General features: G+C 37.2%; 1 protein-coding gene and 1 non-coding gene across 2 annotated transcripts; both read left to right on the top strand.

Annotated features, from left to right (window-relative positions):
* Positions 1 to 8,286: 8,286 nt before the first annotated feature.
* Positions 8,287 to 8,868, top strand: LOC108462020 (uncharacterized). The gene has a single exon (XM_017762027.1). The coding sequence runs from the start codon at positions 8,287 to 8,289 to the stop codon at positions 8,866 to 8,868; it is 582 nt and encodes a 193-aa protein (XP_017617516.1).
* Positions 8,869 to 21,369: 12,501 nt separating this feature from the next.
* On the top strand, positions 21,370 to 21,476 carry LOC128287126 (small nucleolar RNA R71). Its single transcript, XR_008277823.1, has one exon. It is a non-coding gene; the product is annotated as a small nucleolar RNA R71 (small nucleolar RNA).
* The last annotated feature ends 781 nt before the right edge of the window (positions 21,477 to 22,257 follow it).

Below are 22,257 nucleotides of genomic sequence, written 5' to 3' on the forward strand. Positions count from 1 at the left end.
TTCTCACAAATAAGTACGCCTTTCAACTTATTATTCCTTTTTTATCATATTTCTTTTCAACTATGAATTTAACATTTCATTACCTTTCCTCACTCATTTCATATGCATAACACACAAGATATAAGCATAACATCAACCATGATTACAAGTTAGTGCATTTAAACATAGCACTTTTGGAATCAACTTCATAATAAACCATTTCATAAGAAATTACATACTTTGCTTTATACCACCTTTTCATGTACATAAACATATTACCCATTGAACACTTATCGTTTTAATGTATTTCATTAAGGCTAAGCATGATCTAATCCATTCATAATCTTGGCACAAGCTTAAGCACATCAACAACACATGTCAATTCTATTAAACATAATTCGTATGAATTTAACATGGATAGCCTTTATTCCTGATCATGATTCAATTGAATTTATCATCCATCATAACATAACATGTTTTCCTTGTAACTCACCATTTTAATGTATTTCATACATACATGTTTTGGTTCAGTATAGAACATTTACTATTTCCTTGTAAATTCATGCCCATTGAATCGATTAGAATACCATTGGATATGCATGATAGCTCACACAAAGTGTGCTAAACATATAACCGTAGTCTTTCCTTTCCTTTACATATATGCTCACATGAGCTATGAAAAAAGTATGCTCACAAAAGCTATAAAATGGGCCTGCTCACACGAGCTGTGGGTCGGAACCTAGCTACACGGTGAAGCTCCACAAGCTGTCGTGTATCCGTAACAAATGTCAAAACTTAGCCACCGATAGGACATTCAAGACCAGCACCCAAAACCTGTAAACCCTAATGACATGCCATTTGTATCCTACATATTCCTAAGGTTCAAACAGGGCTCGATAGTCGTTGTACATCGTTGGATTTCCATCGTCTCATGACATGATACATTTCATAATAACATATATATATATTGATTCATTTACATTAGAATAACACATCAAACATCCAATTTAACCAACATTTATGTAATTATAGTTTATATGAACTTACCTGGCTAAATTGTAGAAACACCAAAGTATTGGGGCTTTTTGGTAATTTTCCATTCTCCTCTATTTTCTACTCGATCTTGATATGCAAAGAAACATGGTTAGCTGAGCTTCAAAACATCCTGTGGTGGTTCGGTGAAGAACAAAACCAAATGGGGAAGAAAACTATTATGTTCTTTATTTTATTAACCTTTAATTTTATTTTATTAATAAAATAACATATAAAACATTATAATTAAAAGAAATTAAAGCATCCAACTGTCACATTATATTTAGGATGGCTAATTTACTCAATAAATCCATCCAATTATAATTCTTTAATCAATTAATACCTTTAAACTAATAGCGTTTGACTTTTTCAACTTTTACGATTTAGTCCTTTCTGCTTGATTAACTATCGAAGCGTTAAAATTTTTTTCAAAAAAACTTTAACACCACTTTAATGACATTTTGTAAGTATTTATAGAAATATTTACGGCTCGGTTTATAGAAACGAGGTCCTGATGCCTCATTTTCTAAAACCACTTGACCTTAAGGTCTTACCACTTGAGCTTAATTAATTATTCAAATAGCATAAGTTATCGAATCAAAAACCTTTTTAAAACCATATTTGACTTGTAAATATTAAATAATAACATTTATGAACTTACTAGCCAGATTTGGTGGTCTCAAATCCACTATTTCTGACACCATTGAAAAATGGGTTGTTACACTAGTTATATTGTTGGAATTCGAATCCTTAGGAATTGAAAGAATAAAATGATTGCTCTATCTCAAGCTTCATACATTGATAAGGTACTGGAACATTTTGTAATGACTGATATTCAGCTGACTACATTAAGTTTTCATTTTTCTTTAGAAGATGAATACATGTGTATTTTGAAGTTTCTTAATAGATTATGAATGCTTGTTGATAGATATACAAGTTTTGTTAAGTGATTTTTAATGAAAATGCAAATTAGGGGCTAAATTGTGAAAAGTATAAATTTAGGGTTTAAAATGTGAAATAAATGAAAATTTTGGGCTGTTATAAGCATGATAAATATTTGAATAGGCTTGGGTTGTGATGAAATTGAATGAATTTTGTTTTACGAGCCTAAGGACTAAATTGTAAAATTATTGAAATATTAGGGGCAAAAGTGTAAATATGCTTTAATGAGTGTTTTGGATTAAATTGAATAGAGAGATAATTGAATATGTTGAATTTGATGTTATATAGATCAAGAAAAGTGAAATATGGACTTAGATCAGGGAAAGAACAAAGTCTCAGATTAGTTGACCCGTGTCGTCGTTTTTACGTCTGAGGTAAGTTTGTATGTAATAAACATTGATAAAGTTATGTTTTAAATGCTTTGATATTGTATGAATTATGAATTTGACTCTACGGATACGTTCGACGAAGTTTCAACATTGAAACTCCAAATTAAACCTGATGAATAGATTAGGATACTAGTGACATGTCATTAGGGGATACATTGATATGGCTACGGGCCATGATATTAGTACTTCGGGTGCGAGTTACTTTGATTTGGCTTTGGGCCATGATATTGGCACTTCGAGTGCGAGCTTCATTGATTTGGCTACGGGCCATGATATTAGCATTTCGAGTTCGAGTTACTTTGATTTGGCTTCAAGCCATGATATTGGCACCTTGGGTGCGAGCTTCACAGATTTGGCTACGGGCCATGATATTAGCACTTCGGGTGCAAGATATATTGAGTTGGCTTTAGGCCATGATATTGGCACTTAGTGTGCGAGACTCCTCAGTATCTGACCTCTATTCCGAATGGTTCAACGGGTATATTGAAGATGTGAATTGGTGAGAAACAAATACGTATCGGTACTGGTATGTACAAAAAACTATTTGAGCAATAAATCAAAGGAAGTTGAAAGCTTATGATCAATTATATGGTTAAATTCCATGTTAACTTGGTGTTTAATGTTTTGATGCAAATTGAGTTATTTATTTGAAAATGTAAATGAATGGTGAAATTTGCTTAATTATTTCATACGAGCTTACTAAGATATAAAGCTTACATTGTTTATTTTTCCGTGTTTTATAGTGATTTCTAAGCTAGCTCAGATTTTGGGATCATCGGAGACTTCATCACACTATCAAGCTATCAATTTGGCACTTTTAAGTTCATGTTTTGAGTATATGGCTTGTATAGGTATTTTGAGTCATTTTGATTATGGGTTGTTAATGATTTTGGCCATGTGAAATGGTTTGTAAATGTATATGTTTTGACGTCCATCTTTATTCTTTTGATTAGGACAATTGGATGGTTTTTTGGAGGTTTTGTGGTTTCTAGTTTCTTGTAAAGCGGGGAGAGTTTTATTTTCAGTAAGGAGGTAGGCCGCTCGAGAATGTATGAGTGTGACGTTCATGTATGGCTATGAATCGTCATAATTGCATCTAGGCCTTGGTGAAGGGAAAGTCAGCACTTTCTTGATAAGCTTGTTGTTTTGTTGTTTTGTTGTTTTAGTATTTTTTTTAGTTCTTTTTTTTTAGTATGTGTTTCTTGTTTGGTTTTACGTAAAGAGTGCATGTTTTCTTTATTGTTGTTTTCATGGAAACCATTAATGAACTGTGGTCCTATGTCCTTTATACTTTTAAAACTTAATACTCATTTTCTTTTTATCTTGTTGTAAGTCTTTTATTTTGATTTTGGGTTTCATTGAGTTTTATCTGTGGTTGTTTAGCTCTGTTAGGGTTTGGTTCTGCTTTTTTTTTGTCTGTTCTGTGATGTTTTCTTTGTCAGGTGGAGTTTTGGAGCATGGGTATCTTAGGTGGTAGGGTTATCTAGTTTTGTCTTTGTAGTTCTTTCGCTTGGTGGTTTTGTCATCTGAAAGAGGGTTGTGCTTTTCTCCTTGTTTTTGGTTTTTTTCTTGGGTTCTAGTATGGAAGAGGATATTAATAGTTTATTAGAGAAATTAAATTTCTCGGAGGAAGAAACAGCAAAAATATTTTGCAAGAATCTAGACTCTAACAACTCCCAGGGTTTTGAAGCTTGGGCTATAGGAAAATTATTGTTTGTTGAAAAGGTCAATCGTGAAGCAATGTATCGGGTCTTTAAGTCAATATGGTATATGAAAGAGGAGGTGAATTTTTTGGCAATAAAAGGAGTTATCCTGGTTAAGTTTTGAAATGTGGAAGATAGGATGAAAATTCTGAACCTGTCTCATTGGATGTTTGACCAATATCTCTTTGTTATGCTGCCCTTTGTTAAATATAAAGAGATAGAATCCTATGCTTTCAATTTATCTCCATTCCTAGTAAGAATTTTTAATATACCTTTTGAGTGTTTGGACAGAAGTGTAGCCATGGAAGTTGGCAACGCTATGAGGGAAGTCATTGCCATCGAATGGCGTGACAGAGATGGTGGATGGATAGAATATATCTGTCTTAGAGTCATAATTGATATTTCTAAACATCTACGTAGAGTGGTTCAGTTTGTGAATAGGGAAGGAGTCACTACTATTTACGCTATAAAATATGAGAGATTGCCAATTTTCTGTTACAACTATGGCCTTATAAGTCATTCAACACAAAAATGTGAAAAGACGGTTACCCAAAGCAGTTCTAATAATTAAACTTGTTATCAATATGATAACTGGTTAAGAGCCTCTATAAGTACAGTTAATCAGGATCGGGGAAATTGGAGGAATGGAATTGAAGTTATTGAAGCAAAAAGAATAGGTGTAAGCGAGAGGAAGGGAAACTTACTAGGAAATACTTTGCTAAATATTCTTAGCGAACCAAAGGAAAAAGGACATGAAAAATTTAAACTAAATGTTGAAGATTCAGGTTCTAGCCCTCAAGTAGAGAAACGATCTTTTAAGAAGTATCGTGAAGTACATGGGAAATTAAATAGCAAAAAGAAGAGGGCAAGAGAGAGCAGTAGAGAGCAATTTGAAGAAATCCCCAGTAGAACAATTCGAAGAAAACTTATGGATGGTTCATCACCTTTTAAGGCGGTGGCTGGCGATCAGCCCCACCAAGATCAGTGAAGTTTTTATGCTGGAACTGTCGTGGGTTGGGGAATCCTGCGACAATTCGGCAGCTTAAGCAACTCTTAGTTGCCCATAACCCTGATATTATTTTTCTTAGCGAAACAAGAATGAAAGCTAATAATTTCCAACGTGTTCGAAATAGATGCAGAATACAAAATGGATTGGATATGAGTGCTGAAGGACGAAGTGGGGATCCCGCCTTGACTTGGAAGGAAGTTGTTGATGTCAACATTCAAAATTATTCTAAGTACCATATTGATGCCCTTGTTCATTATGAGAATAACAAAAGTGTTTGTTTCACTGGTTTCTACGGTGATGCAAACCCGAGTCTTAGAAATAGCTCGTGGAACATGGTAAGGAGGATTGGTGGAATGGTAGGCAAGGACTGGATTGTTGGAGGGGATTTTAATGCAATTTAAATGATGCCGAGAAAGAGAGTGGTTGCAGGAAGCCAGGTCGCAGATAAACGAGTTTAAGGATCTTGTGGACGAGCTGGCTCTTATTGATATCAAGCCTGATAAAGGATGGTTTACCTGGGTGAATAACAGGGACAGAAATACTATGATTAAGGAAATATTGGATAGATTCTTTACTTCTGTGCCTGTTACTGAGAATTTCCCCTTTCTGGCTACTTATGTGGTGCGTCAGACAAATTCCGACCATGATGTAATCGTGTTGGATACTTGGGGCTACAAACCTAAAATGCATAATATTGATCCCAGGCTTAGTTTCAAGTATGATATGTGTTAGGTTACAGAAACACGGAAAAAAATCATTGGCTTATCAAATTATCTATCGAGCCTTGAAAAAGATTCAACAAAAGACAGAAACAAATCCACTATCTGGTGGAAGCCAAGAACATCATTAAAGGCACCTGGCAATGCAACGATAATAACTTTGTGGATAAGCTTAATAATATGTGCTTGTCGCTAGGTCTGTGGAAACGTGGACATTTTAACAAGATGAAAAAGGATATACGTCGATTGGAAAATAAGATTGATACAATCATTGAATCGCCTCAAGGAATTCACAGTACCATAGTGTTGAAAGAAACCCAGAGCAAACTCAATCATATCAATGCTAAGGAGGAGAAATATTGGTCTCAAAGGTCTCGGTCTCTCTAGCTTAAGGAGGGTGACAGAAATACTCGTTACTTCCATGCAAGAGCCACTAGTAGTTTGAAGAAAAATAACATTGAGAGGCTTAAAGACTCTAATGGAAATTGGGTGACGGATAATAGAGATATCTGCGATGTTGCTAAAAACTACTTTTGTAACTTATTTCAATCCAATAACAATGCTGATTATAGCCATGTTTTGAATAATATCAGGCTGTGCGTCACCAAAGAGTCCAATGATTGGCTGGAAAAAAGCTACGCAGAGAGTAAAATTGTCCAAGCCATTAAGCAGATGGATCCTAGGAAGGCCCCTGGAGTGGATGGTCTCTCGGGGAATTTCTTCAAGCACAAATGGGAGATTGTTGGAAAAGATACTATTTGTTTCTGTCTTGATATTCTAAAAGGATATAAAGATGTTTCCACTCTCAATGAAACTATGATAATCTGTATTCCTAAAATTTTTGATCCTAACGACATTACTAATTATCATCCGATCAGTTTATGCAGGTTTATCTATAAGATCATCTCTAAAGTTCTTGCCAATAGACTCAAAGTTATTCTCCCTAATTGCATAAGCCCAAATCAGAGCGCATTTGTCCCTGGGAGAATGATACATGACAATAATTTGATAGCTCATGAATTACTCCACTACCTTCAAAGCCCAAAAAATGGTCCCAATAAAGGTCTCGTAGTTAAGCTCGATATGAGCAAAGCTTACGATCGAGTGGAGTGGGAATTTTTGGAGGCAAAAATGTTGAAGATGGCTTTCAGTAATAGATGGGTTAAACAAGTTATGAATTGTGTTCAAATCGTGCACTATATTGAGTGTAATAATACTTTGTCTGATGTTATTATTCCCGAGAGTGGACTTCGTCAAGGAGACGCCCTCTCCCCTTATTTTTTCTTTTTTTGTATGGAAGCACTCTCAAGAATGCTTCTTCATATGCAGGATAATAATGTCTTACATGGTATAAGGGCCAGTATTAATGGTTTAAGAATTAACCACCTTTTTGTTGAGGATGATGCCCTTATTTTTGTTAAAAATAAAAATAGTGATATTGTGGATTTAGTTAATATATTAAAGAACTTTACTACTGTTTCAGGGCAGGAGATAAACTTCAGTAAGTCTATGGTTCTTTTTAGCCAAAATACTTCAACTGTGCATAGACAAAGAATTGGTGACTTGCTAAGGATAGAAGTTGTTGAGAAACTAGATAATTGTCTAGGGATTCCTCTGCCTATTGGTAAGAAAAAATATTTGGCTTTTAATGAGATTAACAATTGTTTGTCATGCAGAATCAATAGCTGGACAAAGAGAATATTATCATTTGGAAGCAAAAAGATTTTTATTAAGGTGATTCTCCAGTCTTTACCTACATATGCAATGTCAGTCTTTCTTGCTACTAAGGGGGTTGTCGATGATGTGCAAACAAAAATAAGCAGAGTTTGGTGGTCTAGCAAAGATCAAGGTAAATTCTGGACAATGATCTCTTGGAAGAAGCTGTGTCAACCTAAGGGTATGGGAGGGCTTGGATTTAGGGATATCCACCTTTTTAATATGGAACTTCTTGGTCGGCAGGTTTGGAGGCTTATTAATAATAAAGACACTCTCTACTATAAAGTCCTCAGTTTCAAGTACTTTCCTACTGGGAATATTTTTAATCCTAAAAAAGTTGACAGATCCTCGTTTACTTGGAGAAGTATTACTGCTACAGCAAGGGTTTTTAAGGATGGCTTCAGTTGGCAAGTTGCATGTGGTGACCATTTTTATATTCGTACAGACAATTGGGGGATGGAAGGTCTAAATGGGGAAGCCATTAAGTCAAACCTGTTAAACCAAAATGAGCATAGTATTAGAGATCTTTGGCATAACGAGAGTAGAAGTTAGAACACTTATAGAGTCCGGGAGCTCTATGGTCAAGACATGGGGAGAAAATTTGTGATTTACCAATTGGAGACTAGAATCATAATGGAAAAATGGTATGGTTTCACAATTCTTCAGGAGAATATACTTCAAAATCTACTTATTCCTAGCTCCTTTTGAAGCAAATCGACTTTGGTCCGCATAGATTTTTTTGGAGAGCGATTTGGAAACTTGATACTTTCCCTAAGATTCGAGTGTTTTCTTGGCATATGGATCATGAGATATTGCCTACTAAAGTTAAAATTGCTTTTATTCATAGTGGCTTGAGTCAAGGTTGCCTCAGGTGTGGTGCCGAGTTTGAGACTCTAGTCCATGCCCTTAAAGACTGCCCGGACTCAAGAGCCACCCTTATGATTGGCAATTTGGATAGCAGCATTCTTACTAAGGAGTACGATAGGGGTTTTGAATGGTTGGAAGATATGATAAGAATTCTTAACAAAAAAGTGATGGCAGACTTCATGACCATCTTGTGGAATTGTTGGAACAACAGAAACAATAGAGTTTTCAGGGGTAAAGAAGATAAGGCGATGGATGTATGGAATAAGGCATGTGTGCATAGCAATGATTTTCAAACCCATAACCGGTTAAATGTGCCTATTTTATCTACCCAAATCATTGATAGAAAATGGGTCAAACCCCTGAAAAACTGCAGTAAAATTAATTTTGATGCGTCTATTGGGAACAACAGAACTGGTTTTGGGGTTATTGTAAGGGATGATGATGGCTTTTTTTGGGTGGAGATGGTGGCTTCAAAGATGTACAGCTTTCAGATAAGGAGGTTGAATGGGTAGCTTTTGATTAAAGTATTAAAATTGCATGTCGTCTTAATATTAAAGGTGATGTAATCTTTGAATCGGACTATAACACCCCTCACCTGTATCTGACGCCGGGATAGGGTTCGAGGCATTACCGGGTCTTTACACTTATAACACACTATTTCGGTCGCAAATTTTTTCTCAACTTTAAAGCCTTTCAACCATGAATATCTCGTCCCTTATATAGGCCTTCGAGGCCTATAACGTACCTAGAGGCAGTACGAGACAAATTCGGGCACGTTCGATAAACCTTGGGCTCCTCAGAAAATTTTTCCTTATCTTAAAGTGTTACACGCCCGTGTAGATGGGCAGTGTGGACTCACACGCCCGTGTGACTTGGGACATGCCCATGCCGTTCGGCCGTATGCAACACTGAATTATCAACACCGCCGTGGCACACGCCCATGCTGCTTGCCCATGGATAACACTTTCTTTTAAACACGGCAAGGACACGCGCCCGTGTGGCCTACTCGTGTGCATTTTTTATTTAAAATTTTAAGTGCAGGGGACACATGGCCATAGCCCACACCCATGAGAAGGAACCGTGTGTCACACACGACCGAGACACACACCCATGTGTCTGACCATGTGGACGTTAATAGGCTATTTTCCAAGCCTTAAGTCACCCCTTTCTACTCCTTATACCTAGTGGTTACCAAGTTCAAAAGAAAACATGATTATACACTTGTAAATAATCTTGATAAAACTAGTTGTATGGAAACCTCATATCATTGGTTTCATACATGAAAGGTTATTTCCCATTTAGTGTTTATGGGTTTCCATGTCACTTTAATTCATCCAAAATTGGCTCATTCAAGTAACTCATTGCCAATTGGTAACAACCCATCACTTGTAAATAAAACCATATAAAAATTCGTAGGTCATAGCCTACTTTAATTAAGCCAATTTTCATGGCCATATACAAAAAGGTAAACATATTTTTACATGCCTTCATTTGGAAAATCAAATGACACATATAACAAAATACTCAAAAATCCTAGACATGCTATTGAATAAAATAAAAATGTCTTTATACCAAAGCTTGACCAGTTGATAGTGTGTCGACTCTCCAATCGTCCTCCAGTCCTTATGAGTCCTCGAGCTCTATGAGATAGGGAAAAAGAGAGGGGTAAGCATTTACATGCTTAGTAAGCTTGAATAACCGGAAAGTAAACTTACCGAGTAATTATCATACATCCATATTTAAATCATGAAATCATCAATTATGAAATGATTCCCTATCACATGCACTCAATCAATGAGTTAGTCACATAACAAAGCATCATGTAATTTATGTAGATGAGCTCATCATTCATCATCTTATTGACATACATCATATTAATCCTGTTGAGTTTCTAGGAAATCTCGATGGAATACCCATTATCCGTCAATTCTTACGAATGATCATTTCACATGTATGCATACCCACGAACCTCACATCTTATGCAGGATTACCAGTCCAGGCTAAATTCCCCATATCATGAACTCATAAGGTGATCTAGGGATTACCAGTCTAGACTAAATCCCTTATAGACATACACCCTTACTGAGCTCAATCTGAATTACCAGTCCAGGCCAAATTCAAACCCTAATCGGATTACCCGTCCGGGCTAAATCCATAATGCAAACATGTTCTTCGGGAGGCTCGATCATTCAAGGAACACCCATCTGGGCTAGATCCCTTTCATAATTGAGATAAACAGATTACCCGTCCGGGCTAAATCCTTACTGCAACATTTATAGGATCTCAAATCACATGTAATTACGGGTTACCATCGAGTTCCCTTTGTCAGCCTCAATCGAGACATATTTCACATGTTACCATCAAATATGCATTTCTATGATATTTCATACCAATAATAAATGCAATCATCATTTATTCATAAATCATAAAATTATGCATATTAGGGGTTTACTTTAAGTTATCCGAACTTACTTGGTATTTGTTTCGGAGTTGTGTTTCAATTATTTTGAAACTTTGCATTTACCTCGATTGACCTTAAGAATTTGTTCCTCGTAGTCTATAACAACAAAATTATATCATTAATACCCCACATTATAAATCACAAATCTAATTCTCACCCCCGGTCCAAATGGCCGTTTTGCCCCTAACCTTTGATATTTTTACGATTTAGTCCTTAAGCTCATATAATGAAACACATGCAATTTCTACCTTACCCAAGCCTAGCCGAACACTTTTCCTTCTTATGGTAGCCCTCATTTTCCATTATTTTCACACTTCTACCACACATTTTACAACTTTTGCAAAATGGTCCCTACAAGGGTTTTTCATGAAAATCACATAGGAAAAGATGTTTAACACATATTCATCTTTCATGTTCCTCCATAATCCACCAAAATACAAGTGACTCATGCATGGTTAAATTTTTAAACATAAACCTTAGCATGAAATATGGGTAGAAATGGAGAGAGCAAGCTACCGGGATTTCAAAAATACAAAGAACATTAGAAACAGTGCTTGGGAGCACTTACTATTGAGCTTGGAAAGCTTGAAAACCCTAGATATGGTGAAAAGAGAATTTCAGTAGCATGAAGAAGAAGAATGGCTGATTTTGGCTTGATTTTTCCCATTTTATTTCATTAAAAATCCAAATGACCAAAACGCCCTCATGCCCCTTCTTTAAAATTTCATCCATGCAAGCCCATTTTTGTCTAAAAATTTAGAAATTGGGAAAATTACTCTCCAACACCTTCTAATTCATAACCCAAAGCAATTTCATACAAATTTCTTGTAGAATTCAAGTTTTGCAATTTATTCAATTTAGTCCCTAATTTCAAATTGAACACCTTACTCAAAGAATTTCTTCATGAAGCTTTAACACATGCATATACTCATATTCTAGGCCTAATGATAATCATAAAATAAATATTTTGATATCAGATTTGTGGTCCTGAAACCACTATTCCGACTAGGCCTTATTTTAGGATGTTACATTTCTCCCCCTTAGGGACTTTCGTCATCGAAAATTGTACCAGTAAACAGGTTCGGATATTGGCTTCTCATGGTTTCTTTCGGCTCCCATGTAGTCTCTTCCACAACATGTCGATGCCATAAAACTTTTACTAGAGCCACACCTTTATTTCTCAACTGTTTAACTTCATGAGCCAATATCTTAACCGGTTCCTCTCCATAAGTCATGTCCAGTTGAATTTCAATCTCAGTCAGCGAAATCACATGAGAGGGGTCTGATCAGTATCATATTAACATAGATACATGGAACACATCCTGAATCCTTTCCAGTTCAGGTGGCAATGCCAAGCGATAGGCTAACGGTCTAACTTTTTCAATAATCTCGTACAGTACAATAAATCGCGGACTCAGTTTGCCTTTCCGGCCAAATCTCAACACCTTTTTCCATGAAGACACTTTCAAGAATACTCTATCTCCAACTTGAAACTCAATTTCCTTTCTTTTCAGATCAACATATGACTTTTGCCTATCCGATACTGCCTTTAAATAGTCTCGTATCACTTTAACTTTCTCTTTAGTTTCTTTAATCAAATCAACTCTGTGAATCTGATTTTCCTTAAGTTCTGTCCAGTACAATGGAGTTTGGCACTTCCTGCCATATAAGGCTTCATAAGGCACCATCTTCAAACTTGTTTGAAAACTATTGTTGTAGGCAAATTCTACCAACAGCAAGTATTTTTCCCAGCTACCCTGAAATTTGAGGATTCAATAACGCAACATATCCTCGAGAATCTGAATCATCTGTACAGACTGGCTATCAGTCTGAGGGTGAAAAGCTATTCTAAAACTCAACTTCGTACCCAAGGCTTCTTGTAACTTCTTCCAGAATCTTGAAGTGAACCTCGGGTCTCTGTCTGAAATAATCGATAGTGGTACCCCATGTAATCTTACAATCTCAGAAATGTACAAGTCTGCCAATCTATCGAGGGAGTAATCTGCCCTCACCGAAATAAAATGAGCCGACTTCATCAACTTATCCACTACAACCCATACCGCATCTTTCTTCTTCAGAGTCAATGGCAATCCTGTCACGAAATCCATAGTAACTCTGTCCCGCTTCCATTCGGGGACTATCGCAGGTTGTAGCAAACCTGAAGGTACTTGATGTTTAGCTTTAACTTGCTGACATACAAGGCATTTCGATACAAATTTAGAAACATCTCTTTTCATGCCATTCCACCAATACATCTTCTTTAAATCGTTGTACATCTTGGTACTTCCCGGGTGAATAGACAAACGGCTGTTATGTGCTTCTTGCAAAATTTTCTGAATAAGTTCATTGTTTTTGGGTACACAAACCCTATCTCTGAACATCAAACATCCATCAGGACTAATTCGAAATCTAACTCAACACCAGACTCACATTGAGTTCTTTTAGCTTGCAAGTCATCATCATTAGTTTGAGCATCATATATTTCCTAAAGGAATGTCAGCCTAGCCTCTAGCTCAGCCAAGACTGAACCATCATCAAGCAATGCCAAACGACCATCCATGGCCCTTAATGCAAACAAGGATTTTCTACTCAACGCGTCAGCAACCACATACGCCTTTCCCGGGTGATAGTCAATGATCAGTTTGTAATCCTTGATTAACTCTAGCCACCTCCGCTGCCTCAAATTTAATTCTTTTTGAGTCTTCAAATACTTCAAACTTTTGTGGTCAGTGAATATGTGGCAAGTCTCACCATATAAATAATGCCTCCAAATTTTCAAAGAAAAACTGATGGCGGCAAGTTCTAGGTCGTGTGTAGGATAGTTCTTCTCATGCGGCTTCAACTGTTGTGAAGCATAGGCTATTACCTTGTCATCTTGCATAAGTACACAACCCAATCCATTTGAGGACGCATTACTGTAGACTACAAATTCTTTTCCTGACTCAGGTAATACTAAAACAGGAGCTTCAGTTAACAGTGTCTTTAACTTCTCAAAACTTTGCTGACACTTCTCTGTCCATTCAAACTTAACGTATTTCTGTAGTAACTTCATCATCGAAGTCGCTATCATAGAAAATCATTTCACAAACCTCCGATAGGCTAAGCCCAAAAAGCTCCTAACCTCAGTTACATTCTTAGGTGGTTTCCAATTGAAGATAGCAGAAATCTTACTTGGATGGACTCGGATGCCTTCACCCGAAGCAATATGACCCAAAAATCCAACTTCCTGAAGCCAAACTCACTCTTGCTAAACTTAGCATACAACTGCTTTTCCCGTAGAGTCTGCAACACAATTCTCAAGTGGTTTGCATGTTTTTACTCATCTTTGGAATAAATCAAGATGTCGTTAATGAACATAACAAAAAATTATCCAAATATGGCCGAAAGACCCTATTCATTAGATCCATGAATACGACCGGTGCATTCGTTAACCCAAACGGCATGACGAGAAATTCATAATGACTGTACCTCGTTCGGAAAGCTGTCTTAGGTACATCCTATTCTTTAACTTGCAGCTAATAATAGCCAGACCTCAAGTCTATCTTAGAGAACATGGTGGCTCCTCTCGACTGGTCAAACAAGTCATCTATCCTTGGTAAAGGATACTTATTCTTGATAATTACCTTGTTCAGTTGCTGATAATTGATACATAACCTCATCGATCCATCTTTCTTCTTTACAAACAATACGGGGGCACCCCAAGGTGAAAAACTTGGCCTTACGAATCCTTTATCTGTCGGCTCTTGCAACTATGCCTTCAACTCTTTCAGCTCAGTTGGTGCTATTCTATACAGAGCAATAGAAATGGGAGCTGTCCCTGGCACCAGCTCAATACCAAATTCTATTTCTCTCTCAGGAGGTAATCCGGGTAATTCTTTTGGAAATACATCTGGGTACTCACATACTATAGGCACAGACTCAATCTTCAACTCTGTTTCCTTAGTGTTCAATACAAATGAAAGATAGGCTTCATACCCTTTTCTCATATATCTCTGAGCAACCATTGTCATGATCACAACCAGAGGCGTATCCAACTCTCTTGAATCAACCCGTAGAATCTCACCATCTAGGCATTTCAATTTAATATACTTACTACCACAATTTACAATTACATCATGCAGTGCTAACCAATCCATACCAAGTATTACATCAAATTCATAAAATGGTAACAACATAAGATTAGCCGGAAAACAATGACCCTGAATCATCAAAGGACAATTCTTACAGACTTTATCAACCATGATTGATCTGCTTAGTGGGTTCGACACTTTAATAATAAATTCCGTAGGCTCAATGAGTATGTTCATTCTAGATACCAGGCTCATCCAAATGTATGAATGCGTCGACCCTGGGTCAATTAAAGCAATAACACTTGTATTAAAAAGGGAAAAAGTAGCCGTAATAACATCAGGAGCAAAGGCTTCCTCTCGGGCGCGTATCTTGTACATTCTTGCCGGGCTCGAACCTCTAATTTTGCAGCGTCTTTAGTCACAACTCGGCTGCCACTAGCATTCCTAGGGTATCTCAGAGGTCTACCTCGAGGAATAGGAGTACTCGATTTCAGAGTTACATCCACTTCTTTTTCGACTCGTTCCGGACAGTCTCTGAGAAAGTGATCAAAAGAACCAAACCTAAAACATTCGGCACTCTCCGAAATGAAATTTGTAGCAAATCTTACACTTCGGCTTTTGATCATCTACACTCCCCATACTAGTTACCATCGGGGAGGAAGCCTTTTGACCTCGTCGTTTAGAGCTTCTCACTCTACCTGAATTTCCCACTGACGAAGTGGAGCGTTCATGTTGGCTCCTGGCTTTCTTCTTGGAGAACGAGAGTGTTTTACCACTAGACCTCTTGCTCACAACTCGAGCCTCTCTTTTAGCTTGTTTTCTTTCATTATTAAGTTCTTCGACCTTCTTGGCTCGATCGGCCAATGCGGAAAACTCCCATATTTCCAAGATCCCAATCAACAACTTGATATCCTCATTCAGGCCTTTCTCGAAGCGTTTACACATTTTCGATTTCGATTGGACCCATTCAGTTGCGTACTGACTTAGTCGTACGAACTCTTTCTCGAATTCCACTACAGTCTTGTTCCCTTGTTTAAGTTCTAGGAACTCCTTTCGCTTCGAGTCCAAAAATTGCTGGCTAATGTATTTCTTCCTGAACTCTGCTTGGAAGAAATCCCAAGTAATATTTTCCTTCAGCACTACCGAGGATACGGTCTTCCACCAATGGTGTGCAGTGTCCTTCAAAAGGGACACAGCACACTTCAAACATTCCTTGGGTGTGCACGACAAATCATCTAGCACTTGCGTAGTTTTTTCGAGCCAGAACTCGGCACTTTTAGTGTCATCATCAGCTTTAGCTCTGAATTCCTCGGCCCCATACTTTCTAAGTTTATCTACAGGGGCCTTACCAATTCTAACCACTGCCATACCTTATGGTACATCATCATCAGGTTGATTAGAGGGCGGGGGAGGACTTGGTATGTTGGGGCAATTTCTCAGGTAATCCCCAAACCATTCATCCATCATATCAAAGAAGGCAGCTCGGGCCTCTTTCCAGCATTCTAACATAAGCCTTCTACTACTACTAAATACAGCTCGTTGTACGGAAGCTGGAGCATGGCTCTTGGCTCCCTCGGACTCATCTTGTGCTCGATTGGAAGACATTTACTATATTCAAAACAATTTGAACAGTTATGAGACGTCACACTATCAATATTCGAATAATGACATGTATAGCAAACCTCAAAACTCTCTACGGTAGTCCTAGAACTGACTAAACCGTAACTCTGATACCACTAAATGTAACACCCCTCATCCGTATCTGACGTCGAGATAGGGTTCGAAGCATTACCGGGGCTTTACACTTATAACACACTATTTGGGTTGCAAATTTTTGCCCAAATTTAAAACCTTTCAACCATGAATATCTCGTCCCTTATATAGGCTTTCGAGGCTTATAACGTACCTAGAGGCAGTGCGGGACAAATTCGGGCACGTTTGATAAACCTTGGGCTCCTTAGAAAAATTTTCCTTATCTTAAAGTGTTACACGCCCGTGTAGATGGGCCATGTGGACTCACACGCCCGTGTGACTTGGGACACGCCCATACCCTTCGGTTGTGTGCAACACTAACTTATCAACACGACCGTGGCATACACCCGTGCTGTCTGCCCATGGACAACACTGTCTTTTAGACACGGCAAGGACACACGCCCGTGTGGCCAACTCGTGTGCATTTTTTATTTAAAATTTTAAGTGCTGGGGACACACGGAAATAGCCCACACCCATGGGAAGGAACCATGTGTCACACACGGCCTAGACACACGCCCGTGTGTCTGACATGTGGACCCTAATGGGCTATTTTTCAAGCCTTAAGTCACCCCTTTCTACTCCTTATACCTAGTGGTTACCAAGTTCGAAGGAAAACATGATTATACACTTGTAAATAATCTTGATAAAACTAGTTGTATGGAAACCTCATATCATTGGTTTCATACATGACAGGTTATTTCCCACTTAGTGTTTATGGGTTTCCATGTCACTTTAATTTGTCCAAAATTGGCTCGTTCATGTAACTCTTTGCCAATTGGTAACAACACATCACTTGTAAATAAAACCATATAAAAATATGTAGGTCATAGCCTACTTCAATTAAGCCAATTTTCATTGTCATATACAAAAAGATAAACATATTTTTACACGCCTTCATTTGGAAAATCAAATGACACATATAACAAAACACTCAAAAATCCTATACATGTCATTAAACAAAAAAAAAATGTCTTTATACCAAAGCTTGACCAGTTGATAGTGTGCCGACTCTCCAATCGTCTTCTAGTCCTTATGAGTCCTCGAGCTCTGTGAGATAGGGAAAAAAAGTGGGGTAAGCATTTACATGCTTAGTAAGCTCGAATAACCGAAGAGTAAACTTACTGAGTAATTATCATACATCCATATTTAAATCATGAAATCATCAATTATGAAATGATTCCCTATCACATGCACTCAATCAATGAGTTAGTCACATAACAAAGCACCATGTAATTTATGTAGATGAGCTCATCATTCATCATCTTATTGACATACATCATATTAATCCCATTGAGTTTCTAAGAAATCTCGATGGAATACCCATTATCCGTCAATTCTTACGAATGATTATTTCACATTTATGCACTCCCGCGAACCTCACATCTTATGGCAGGATTACCAGTCCAGGCTAAATTCCCCATATCATGAACACATAAGGTGATGTCAAGATTACCAATCCGGGCTAAATCCCTTGTAGACATACACCCTTATTGAGCTCGGATCTGAATTACCAGTCCAGGCTAAATTCAAACCCTAATCGGATTACTTGTCCGAGCTAAATCCATAATGCACACATATTCTTCGGGAGGCTCGATCATTCAAGGAACACCCGTCTGGGCTAGATCCCTTTCATAATTGAGATAAACGGATTACCCGTCTGGGCTAAATCCTTACTGCAACACATGTAGGATCTCAAATCACATGTAATTACGGGTTACCATCGAGTTCCCTTTGTCAACCTCAACCGAGACATTTTTCACATGTTACCATCAAATATGAATTTCTATGATATTTCATGCCAATAATAAATGCAATCATCATGTATTCATAAATCACACAATTATGCATATTAGGGGTTTACTTTAAGTTATCCGAACTTACCTGGTATTTGTTTCGGAGTTGTGCTTCAGTTATTCTGAAACCTTGCGTTTACCTTGATTGACCTTAGAAATTTGTTCCTCGGGTTCTATAACAACAAAATTATATCATTAATACCCCCACATTATACATCACAAATCTAGTTCTCACCCCCGGTCCAAATTACCATTTTGCCCCTAACCTTTGATATTTTTATGATTTAGTCTTTAAGCTCGTATAATGAAACACATGTAATTTCTACCTTACCCAAGCCTAGACGAACACTTTTCCTTCTTATGGTAGCCCTCATTTTCCATTATTTTCACACTTCTACCACACATTTTATAACTTTTGCAAAATGGTCCCAACAAGGGTTTTTCATGAAAATCACCTCGGAAAAGATGTTTAACACATATTCATCTTTCATGTTCCTCCATAATCCATCAAAATACAAGTGAATCATGCATGGGTAAATTTTTAAACGTGAACCTTAGCATGTAATATGGGTAGAAATGGAGAGAGCAAGCTACTGGGATTTCAAAAATACAAAAAAAAAACATTAAAAACGGGGCTTGGGAGCACTTACTATTGAGTTTGGAAAGCTTGAAAACCCTAACTATGGTGACAAGAGAATTTCGGCAGCATGAAGAAGAAGAATGGCTGATTTTGGCTTGATTTTTCCCATTTTATTTCATTAAAAAGCCAAATGAACAAAATGCCCTCATGCCCTTTCTTTAAAATTTCATCCATGCAAGCCCATTTTTGTCCAAAAATTTAGAAATTGGGAAAATTACTCTCCAAGACCTTCTAATTCATAACCCAAAGCTCATACAAATTGCTTCTAGAATTCAAAATTTATTCAATTTAGTCCTTAATTTCAAATTGAACACCTTACTCAAAGAATTTCTTCATGAAACTTTAACACAAGCATATACTCATATTCTAGTCCTCATAATAATCATAAAATAAATATTTTGATGTCAGGTTTGTGGTCCCAAAATCACTATTCTGACTAGGCCCTATTTTGGGATGTTACACGGGCAAAACAGGGTTGGTTAATATAATTAATGACGAAAAAAGGGGTTTGACTATTATTCGCGAGCGGATTAAGGAAAGTATTAAGGCTTTTGTTAATTTTCTTTCCGATACCTGTATTTGGATCTATAGGCAATGTAATTCTGTAGCAGACCTTATTTGTAAAAAAATGTGTAAGAGTTCTTGCACTTGGTTCTTTGATATGGATTATCCTAAGGATATCCATAACGCTGTAATTTGTGATGCCATTTGAATATAGTTTTTTTAACCCTTGTGGTCATTTTTTACTCAAAAAAATATATATGTTTTGACTTGTAAATATAGCCATTAGAGTTGGCTTAATTTGGTTGATTTAGTTATGTATAAATATGTGCATATATGTTTGTGTTGTGAGTTTATGGATGAATATATAATGCTTGGGAATTTTAAAGATTAGGATGTTAAGTGGTTAACTTTAGAGTAGTTACATGCTTGTGGTTTTGATGCAAAATGGTGCAATTTAGAAGTGTTTAATTAGTTTATTTATAATTGTGAATTGGTATAAATGGTATAGCATGTATTTGTGATTTGTGTGCATGGAGAATGAGAGAATAGAATGTGTATGAGGAATGGCTGAATTAGTTGATTAAAATTCCTTTTAATGTTATGTTTCAGTACCATTTAGGTTAATATAGGTGTGCACAAGTTTGGGTGGCAAAATGACTTGGTAAATATCCTACTTTTGTCCACACGGGCAGAGACACAAGCGTTTGTCTCAGCCGTGTGTGATACACGGTCATGTACATAGCTATGTGTCCCTTGGTGTTGAAATTAAAATCAAGTCAGTATGCTCCACACGGCCTCACACACGGGCATGTGACTTGGCCGTATGGCATAAGTCAGTATACCTTACAGGTTCGGCATGGCCTAGCACACGGCCTAGCATACGGGTGTGTATGGCCATTTTTGGGGTGTAAGGGCTAGCCACACGGGCATGTCTGTTGGCATTGTAACCGAAGTCAGAGAGTTACACGAGGTTGGACACGGGCTGGGACACGGCCATGTGCTCCCAATTCGAATGTCCACACGGCTTGTAACACAGGCATGTTTGTTGGCCGTGTGAGACACACAGCCAGCCACACGGGCGTGTGTCCCTTATTTTTTGAGAAAATTCTTAAGTCTTCAAAAAGTTTCTAATGTTATCGGTTTAGTCCCGAACTACTCACAATGTATGTTAGGGCTTTATAAACTTGTATTAGGAACGAAATGTTTAATTGTGATTGAATTGTTTATGAATTGATTAATTTTATGAAAGATGTATGTTTAAATGTGTGATAAGTTCAGTAATGCTCTGTAACCTTAGTCCGTCGTTCAATACGGGTGAGGGGTGTTATAGTTTCACCATGAAAGGTTGTAGAAGTTGGACTGTGATCCATGTCCACTTCTATTTTGGTGTTGAATCCCTTTGTAGTAAACCAGCTCAGGATTTGATAGACAATTCTTGAAAGAATGGCGATCCCCACAATATACACAGGAAACAACATCGAATTGACTCGATGGTTGAGCTGTAACATGATTAAAACCATTAGTAATAAACTGTTTCAACATTGAAGATATAGAAGATACTTGAGCTGAGAGTGGAGTAAGGGCATCTACTTTATGCAATTCGGCTATGCATCTTCCTGAAGCTGCTCGATTTGTTGGAAATTGGTAATTTTTACTAGATATTCTCTTGATGATATTGTAAGCCTCATTATAAGACTTCGACAAAAGAGCACCATTCGTAGAAGCATCTACCACCAACCTTGTGTGTGCATTGAGACCATTATAAAACGTCTCCAACTATATACAATGTGGAATCTCATGGTGAGAGCATCTACAAAGTAACTCCTTGAATCTTTCCCACACCTAGTATAGGAACTCATCATCCATTGGCTAGAAAGTGGTGATCTTATTTCGCAACTTAACATTTTTATTAGGTGGGAAATATTTTTCTAGAAAGCATTTAGCTAATTCTTTCCAAGTTAAAATCGAATGTGGTGGCAACGAATTAAGCCATGCTCATGCTCGATCATGCAACGAGTATGAAAACAACTTCAACCTCAATTCATCTTCAGTTACCCCAGCTATCTTAAAGGAATCACTCACCTCTATGAATAATCGAAGGTTAAGGTGTGGATATTTTGTGGCAGTCCACTAAATTGACCCATTCTTTGAAACATTTGGAACATCACCAGCTTTAGTTCAAAATACATTTCCTCAACCTTCGGTCTCCTAATTCCCAGCTTTAACACATTGAAAAGTGGCACAACATATTGCCTTATAGCCCGATCCTTATCATCAGTAATGAAGATTGGATTATGAACATTAGTGGCTCTATTCCCTTGAACATCATTTTGATTTCCAAGGTCCATTTCTGTGGCTTGTCTTTGGGCGAATCTTTCTCATCTTCATTGTCTAAATGTTTGCTCGATTTCAGGGTCTACAAGTAATAAATCGATAATTCAATCTATGCTCATAAACACCTAAGTATAAATCACAAAAAATTAAAGAGTAAAAAATAAAAAAATAATAAGTAAAGTTAGAAATAAAATAAAATAAAAACTAAATTAGAAAGAATAACTTCACAAAAAATTATTAAGGCAACAGTCCCGGCAATGACACCAAAAACTTGTAATGTTGGGGCTTGTGCAAGTGTACAAAGTCGTTATCAAGTAATAAGTAAGTAAAAGAGTTATCGTCTCCA

Source organism: Gossypium arboreum, chromosome 13 (genome assembly GCF_025698485.1).
Source record: "Gossypium arboreum isolate Shixiya-1 chromosome 13, ASM2569848v2, whole genome shotgun sequence".
NCBI classification, from domain to species: domain Eukaryota; kingdom Viridiplantae; phylum Streptophyta; class Magnoliopsida; order Malvales; family Malvaceae; genus Gossypium; species Gossypium arboreum.

Excerpts from the sequence above, each read along its gene's own strand:
- LOC108462020 (XM_017762027.1), top strand. The coding sequence starts at position 8,287 with ATGGATCATGAGATATTGCCTACTAAAGTTAAAATTGCTTTTATTCAT.